We start from the raw sequence: 8676 nt of genomic DNA on the forward strand, positions 1-8676 counted from the left end.
GAGCAAGACTCTGTCTCAAAAAAAAAAAAAAAATATTTATCCTACCTACTTGACTAAGTTTTTGTAACACCATCATGAGATAATATGGAAGCTCTATAAAACAGGAAAAGCACTCTGTCAACAAACGGAAAAATACTATTAGTATACTACTTCATACATATGTAATTTGACCCTAAATTTTATGACATAACATTAAGGTAGGAAAAATGTATAAAGGATGAAAGAAAAATGGTTTCTGAAAGGAATAACACAATCATATGATAAAGGAGGATATAAAGTGAAGTTTAGGAATGACAAGATTTCTCTCCTGATGGAGGCTAGAAGGAAAATGGAAAACTAAATCAAGAGAAAATACAGTTGATGTCAAACAATTAATCAAATTTGAGATAGTCCCAAAATCATATGGTATTTATTAATAGCACATGATGTCACAATCTATTCAGCACATAATCTTCTAAATATAAAATCATATTGGAAAAGAAAAAAAGTAAATATGTTTTCCTACTAGAGAACTGTTCCAATGATATATCAAATATATATTTATTCTCTTGAAAAGTTCTAAAAGTAGCAATGGAAAGAGGGGAAAAGAACTTCATTACCTCAGAAAGACATCTGACAAAAGATAAAACAGTGAACAAGACCTTAGGGATACCCAAAATAACAATCTAGTTACGGATATTAGAAATGATGAAAAAAAGCCAGAAAACATTTTTAAGGGAAGTATTTTGCCTAAATTACTTTGGAGGTGGCTCTTCAGTGAACAGAAGCACATCTGGGAATGCATCTGGAAGAAAACATAATTGTCTAATCCTTGCTGAATCATTTGTGGGTCTTTTTGTTTTTTGCAATTTCTTTTTTTCTATTCTGACAAATATTCTGCTTATGTTTCCAAGCACTGGGAATAAAACTAGATGAATATGGAATAATAAAATACAAATTTAACCTAACTTATCTTTTATAAGATATATTTCAATTAGGACACATGGACTAACGGGAGAGAAAAATAACTCAGGATGTTAATAAATTAGCATCATTTTTTGCAGAAAGACAGGAAAAGTAGGTCATAGGATAGGCTGGACAATATGAGTTAACTCAATGACTCACAGAACTCATCCTGCCAGAGTGATACTGGCTTTGTGCCCTTGTGCCCCTTCACTGGATGAGTGCACAGTGGAGAGATCAGATGATGAAACTCTGCAAGGCTGCCATTTCCCCCTCTAGCTTGTTCTCCTACCCCCCCCAAAAAAGGATTCCCCTTTACCCCTGAATAAATGCTTATTGCTTATTAGTTGTGGCATTTCACTGGGCAATCTCTGGATATAACAAACTTAGGGGAATAGGAAAGAATCTCACAGTGCTAAAAGGGTTAATATTCTATCACAAACAAAACAAATTAACCCTGAAGTACACAGTACATTAACAAATGATAATGGCAAATTCTGATATCATAGGATTAAAAATCAACATGAAAATGCTACAGTAAGATGAAACTTACTTTAGATCCATGCAACTTGTAGGTAAATACATACTGTCTGTTAATTCACTGAAAATGTATTTACGAAGTGAGGAAGATAGAGATGTTAACTAGTTAAGGTCTAGTTAAAATAAGCCAAAAAGTCACTGAACTTCCAACAAAGTAATTTGTCTAAACAGATAGGTCTTTTATATATAAACTGTTTCATTTTTTAAAATGTATCCATTAATAGGACATTCTTATATGTTTCCTTCACACTTTAATGCGTGAATTTGAGGATTCAGATTCTTTTACTTAGCATTAAAACATATGCTTAAGAATTCTGCATGTTGTCATTTTTTGGATGTATGTTAACACACGGTTTATGTTGGAGAGTGACTGTAAATTCACAGCTGCTCAAAGAAGCAGGGCCCAATTAAAGTCCACATCCAAGGCCTCAAGGTCCTGGGAACCCTAATTATATCATCCTTACCATAATGAAGCAAAAAATCTTTCAATTGGGAAGTAACTCAAAATTACATGAAAAAAAGTGAATCATTCAAGTTTTATACTTTTTTTAGTCCCAGTAATATATTAAAAAGATAACAGAGATACCAGTTAAGTGATAATGAGTGAAAGTAGTAAAATTTATGAGGTATTTATTAAAAAAATATAAAAATACAGATTCTTTCTAAAACTAGACTTGCACCTCTTGTTCATTCTATGTATTAATAGTTTTCTTCCCATAGTCCTATAAATCCCATCACATATTTCAAAAAATCATCTTATCCATTTAAATAAAAACACCAAATTAGTTAATGTTCAACTGGATTAATAAATCTGAATAGAATAATGTAAGTCATGTGACTGTTCATGACCAGCTGTTTTAAATTAGTATATTAAGTAATTTACACACTCCTCTTTGCAAAGGTTGCATGATTTAATAAATTCCCATATGCCTCAACATGTGCCAACACTACTAGGTTATCTTCTATCCAGCTGCTGTTATGATAATAGCTGCCAACTTCCAAACAACTGAAGAGAATAATGAATCAGCTTCAACTTGGCTCATATGTAAACTTATATTGCTCCCAGCTAAAACATGGGCCATTTTCAACTGTAAAGAAAATTAATTAAAAAGATTTCACCTCCACTGTTTGAGAAACATGGCTCCACAAACACCACTGAATTAGAAGTTTAAAAGCCTACAGTTTCAGGTAAACTCCCATAGGTTGGGTTTCAGTCTCAAATGCTGTAGGTTGTTTTAAAGACTGGATTTTTTTGAGGAAGCAGATCAGGTAATGCCTTGTCCCTAATTCATAACATGAATATTTGAGAAGCCTCATACTGCTGGAGAAAGAAAAAGAAAAAGCAGAGAAAGAGAGAGAGAGACAGAGAGAGAGAGAGAGAGAGAGAGAGAGAGAGAGTGTGTGTGTGTGTGTGTGTGTGTGTGTGTGTGTGTGTGTGAGACTGACTCTTATTTGTCAAAGGGTAATTACAAAAAATGCTTCAAAGACTTCAGAGGAAACAAGATATAAATGAAAAGGTCCACATTTAGATAGGATTTAAAAGCAAATAGAAGAAGAAAGCACCCAACATACCATTTTAAGTCCAGATCATTTTATGAACGAGTGTTAGGCACAAATCAGGGCACCATGACAGTGTTAGGCCCTCTAAGAATGAAGATACTGTATTGAATTTTAATAAAGTCTGGACAAAAAAATTTGTGCTAGATCGGTTTCGCAGACTAATGGTTCTACAGAAAGCCCTGAAACTTCGGTGTTTCCAAAATAAATACTAATCTATTTGGCATAAAGCTATGCTAGTTTTTATGGAGAAAAGTAAGCCAAATATAAGAGAAGTTTGCTTAAAATATTTCATCTATTTCTAAATGTCCATAAGAGTTGAAAATTACTCACTAGATGGACAGACTTACCCAAGAAGACAGGAAAACTCTTTTTTACTAAAGGGCAAAGCTGTATCATACCATCCTCACAGGAGTAAGGCTGTACTATATTATTCTTCACAAACAACAGGATGGACTGGATGAAACACACAACTTTATGGTTCTGATGAATTGCCTAAAACAAGGCAAGGATCACTTTATTAGCAGTGATAACCCGATTTCTTCTTCTTTTTTTAAAATAAGGTACCTGAAAATTTTTCAGTCATCTGCCATGTAGTCAGATATACATACTGGTATGTCCTATTGGCTGCCTGCTACAGTTTTCTACTATATCTTACTTATAATCTAAATGTGAAATTATATACCTAGGTTGCTTCTGCCTTTTCTGTATATACACAATACAGTGCTAATTTTAAAATCTCTTGAAGATGCTAACTAGCTAGACTCATACTCCACAATTCTAGTGATTCACAGCATTTGAAACTGAATTTGTGGATGGATGGGTATGGGATGGGGTGTCTTCTTCAGGCATCTCCAATATCCTCTCCAGGGATCTTTGATATTTCTGTTGCCAGAAATACTAGATATCCCTGGGCAATGTGTTTGGTTCTAAGATCCTCCAGTTAGTTGAACACTTCTAGAAGAGCTACATGGATGCCTCACAGTAACTCATAATCCAAAGAAAGGAATTCTTTCAGACTTTAGCCCTGACTTTATTTAGCCCATGAATATAGGCAAGAGACTATTTTCTAATATCTTATTGTGATCATCTTTTCACCTCTATATAGCTCACGGAGGCTGTTGAAACTGTTCAAGATGCAACAGATTTAACAGTTCCATCTTCAGAGCAACATAAAAGGCTAGAACTTGTTGTGAAACTGTTGCCCAGGTAAGTAGCCACAGTAATTCCCCAAACAACTGAGTCAGCACTCACCCAAATGGAGATAACAGAGGTGCTAATTCCCTAACCTCATTTAATAACACTAATGCAAAAACTATTTGGAAAGTGTTTTAGTCTATTCTGCACAATGGGATGCACGCCTACACTCAGCAACATATTGTGTAACAAGTATGAAGTGTGCACATTATTTGCTACTGCTTTAATAAGCAAAGAGGGCAAGAGAAATTTCATAGATAAAACAATTTTTTTGCAATTTTGAAAACATTCCATTCACCAGTACCAGTGCGACCAAAAAACTCTCTTGCATGAGACAAGTTTAGCTGCAATAATTTAGAATTAAATGCAAGGATGGGATGTGCACCAACAATAGACATGTAACATAAAAAGCTTCACTTTTTAGCCTTGTCGGGTTCTGTTCAAGATATGAAAATATTAGAGATGGCAGAGATCTATCTGTTGTTATTGTTTTCTACTTTGAAGCCTGTATGTACTAAATAATCATAAAATCTTGGAATAAATATCCCTTCTATTCACTGATTTGAATATTTGAAAGATCAGCTGTATTTGTCTGCACACTAAGTGTCTTTATTCCCGGTGGTTAGGATAATCAAGAAATGCCTAAAGGTAAAAAAAAAAAAAAAAAAAAAAAAACAAATTAGAAAGATACATGAAAAAAAGATACAGAAAGAAGGAAAAAGTAAAAAGATTTGAAAACAATCATATGCAGTCAGGATAAATGACTAATTAAAGTTGGAAAAAATAATTGTTTACAATTTGTAGAAAGCAATCATATCCATGTAGTACTTCAACACAGTACAAAGGTACATAATTATAAACAAGAATATGGAAATGAAAAATTGTATCTTAATTAAGAAAAATGAGAGAAGAAAAATTATGGAAAAAAATTTATGGAAAGTAGGAAGACCCATGCCACAAATATGCCAAGATAAATGATATACCCCCAGAGGGAAGAACAGTGCCCTAGACTTGAGAAGGCTCCATATGACCTTGGCCAGCACTTCTATTTCCTGCCTTGCATAATCACAGAAGGCATTCAATGTTTGGTGATGATGAGAAATAGGATTTTGAAGAACATAATTATGGGCTGCAAGTGTTTTCTGTGGAAACAAAATTATCGTTCATGTCTGAGACTGTGTAAATATGCCTTAATTTTGGTCAATAGCAATTTGAACTTTAAAAAACAGAATCCTCAAACCTCCTTATAAATCACAATTCCTCAAGCAAACTACAGGGATTAGTATGTAAAAGAAAAGACATTCCAGATACTCGTTAAGAAAAAATGCTATTTAGTAGAAAATTATCTATTTTGTAGTGAAACGATTTGGCCTACCTCCGTGTCAAAATCAGCTCACAACTTCAAAAAGCCACATTAAAGGAGATTTAAGCAGAGCAAAGCTAAAGCAGTTTTCATCTACCAGCTCAGGTATAAAAATAATCACAATTCGCATTACCTTAAAAAGACTGGCAATCTTACACAAATTAACGGTGTGTCATGTACAGATGGAAGGTGGATATAAACTGAGGAGAAAGAAAAACCCACATCAAAGGGGCCCAAGGAAACTTAAAGGCTTTGAGAGCTTCGAAAGTCTCGCCTTCTCTCTTGTACCTTTAATTGTGAGGCAGCAGTAAGTGCATTTTGCCACATGGTTTTGAAAGAAAAAAGAAATGGTTATTTTCTTAAGTACTAACAGACTTACTTCTCTTTCAGAAAATCCACGACTCTTTTGAAGTCAGCCACGCAGTACTCCCTTTTCATTTCCATGAGGACGCTGTCAGAGGCAGATTGGACTGGTATGTGCAGAAACGCGTAGACTCTGGGATGATTAAGGATTTTTGCCATTTCCTTAAAAAAAATGGAAGGAGAAAACATTAATCATGTCAACAAATCCAGGAATGGGTTCCTTCAGATCAACACTCACAAGTGCAAGCAAATAAACACACTAGTTGAAAACAGACCAATCATCAAGGCTCTTAAAGTGAACATTGATTGGTAATAGTCTATGATGATATGTTAGAATTTAATATTGCTTTCAGAGAATTCCACAGAAAAATTATTTCCTCATGCTATAAAGTTATATAATGCCGAAAGAGTAAAAAAAGATTTTTGAATACTTCAAAAAAACACCACTCCTACTTCACTTCAAAGAAGTTTTATGTTCTGCCTGTTACATTACAAGGAGAAACAACAATATTTAAGACAAACAGTTGAGACCTCATAATCCCATGTACTTGAATAGAGAAAGTTTCCCAATTTAGGTTAAGACAACACAGTTTTTTTTTAATATTGAAGGAGGAAAAAAACCTTACAACTCACCTGTTTCTTTTTTCCTTATTTCAGTCACTTAAGGAACACATTTTTTGAGCATCTACTATGCAAAAGGCACATGACCAGACCAACCAGCTCACCACCGCACCTACTGACATCCATGTTTAAGATGCAAAAAAGAAGAGACAGATGGGACAAAGGGGAAGAAGAGCATATCTTGCAAAGTTAAAAAGAACAAATCTGAGCGAAGCAAACTAGGAAACTCAAGAGCGATTTTAAAATTTCTCTGAGGATACGAAGTGGGTGCAAAAAGGAGTGAGGGAAGTAAAGCTGTGTAACTTAACCATTTATGCAAACACTAAGAAAACTGGTTAACGTGGCCCTTCCCACTGCTGCATGCAGTCCCCTCACCAATCTGAGAGAGAGGAGGAGAAAGGGAAGCAGACAGTGAAAGGGACGGAGAAAGAACGAGAGCACGAGCACCCACAGAGGCCAGCAGTGGATAAAAATGTCGAAAAGGAGATGCTCATTCATAACTTGCATGTGGCCACTGATTTTTAGTTTTCAAAGTATTATACTTTCAAATTGGTTATCTCATTTCATCCCTCAAACAATATTCTGAAGGATATTACGGAGTCAAAGAGCCAGCTAATCCCACAGTTACTTCTTAGTTACTCAAGGGTCAGTCATGCATATGGATCAACCACACACTCTGTTTCTCCATTTCCTTTTCATCGACTGTGAACGTGAGCATTTTTAAAGGGGAAGCCCAGAGATTAACTTGAATCAGTCACCTTCTTAGTACTAGTTTGGTTGTTTAAAGAAATATCCTTTCACTAAGAAATTCAGATTACCAAATAAAATCACTCACAGATACCCTTTATTCACACCTTCTCTACCAAGAATAGGTTTATACATATTGTTATATATAGACTACTAAATTGGAATTGAAGTTGAAGAATTTCGTATTCAGTAGAAAAATAATTGGATACATCTTTAGTCAACATCTACTGGGTAGACAGCTGTGCGAGGCAGAGTAACATTTACCATTTCGTACCCTACAGTAAATATGCTGGCTTTCTGCTACGATTCTCTGCCTTTCAGGTTTTTCACACTTGAACCTCAAAATCCCCAAAAAGTTATAGAGTGAAATAATTGTACTAAGATCTTTGCTTTCTCAAGGGGCAAGACTCACAGCTTTAGATGGCTTTTGACATACCTATTGTAGTGAGAAATGACATCTTGACACATATTACACTTTGTAAGATGAAACTTAACTCTCAGTCTCTGCTTTTTCTCATCTGTAAAATGGAGAGAGTGATAATATCCACCTCATAGAGTTACTGAGCTACTGTGAAAATATATTAAGGCAATTGAGTACGTGCTTATAGAGTAAGCACTCAGTATATAAATGATCTAATACACCTCTTCCTTGGAAAGTACTTAAGTTCCTGGCAACATAATTTCATCCAGATTGATGGGAACCTTATCAGTAATAAACTAGTTCTCTAACTAGCAAGTGATGGAGAGATAATTGGTGCTGATTTGCATGACAAAAAATTTTAAAGGGGTACCCAAGCAAACATGACCCCAGGCCAGAAAAGGCAGTGCAGTTTCTCTTAGAAACTCTCAGGGTGGCCTCCTACTATAAACAGGATACTACATTAGATGAAGTTTTGCCCAGTCACTGTATGTCAATTTACAAATTAAAATGTTAATAGCAAACAAGTAGGATAAATGTGGTGGTTTTTTCCCTTTGGTTCTCAAAATAAACCTTTCCACTAGTAATTACTTTCAGCTTTATGCTACAGACTTTGCAACTTTATACTGCTAGGCACTAGCACACAAAATAAAAACAAACCTGCCCCTTAATTAAAGTCCATGTTTCTGCCACTAAGAGAATCATTACTTAACATAGATTAATGTGCCCCAAAGAGACACGGTACATTATTTTTTGTTTTCTTTTTTCTTCTACCCACCTTCTCACTCAGCACTTTTGGTTAAGGATAACCTGTGTTCTCTTCACCTTTCAAAAACTTCTTCCTGGCCAGGCGCGGTGGCTCACGCCTGTAATCCTAGCACTCTGGGAGGCCGAGGCGGGCGGATTGTTTGAGCTCAGGAGTTCGAAA

The 8676-nt window shown here is 35.2% G+C and overlaps 1 protein-coding gene across 1 annotated transcript in view; it reads right to left on the reverse strand.

Annotated features, from left to right (window-relative positions):
* CDKAL1 (CDK5 regulatory subunit associated protein 1-like 1) overlaps positions 1 to 8676 on the reverse strand; it is a 712360-nt gene that overhangs the window by 239871 nt on the left and 463813 nt on the right. Inside the window, exon 10 of the mRNA XM_012638567.1 lies at positions 5979 to 6124. Within this exon, the coding sequence (XP_012494021.1) occupies positions 5979 to 6124 (146 nt within the window). The remainder of the gene's footprint in view (positions 1 to 5978; positions 6125 to 8676) is intronic.

This window comes from Propithecus coquereli, unplaced genomic scaffold (assembly GCF_000956105.1).
Source record: "Propithecus coquereli isolate 6110/MARCELLA unplaced genomic scaffold, Pcoq_1.0 Scaffold131, whole genome shotgun sequence".
NCBI classification, from domain to species: Eukaryota; Metazoa; Chordata; class Mammalia; order Primates; family Indriidae; genus Propithecus; species Propithecus coquereli.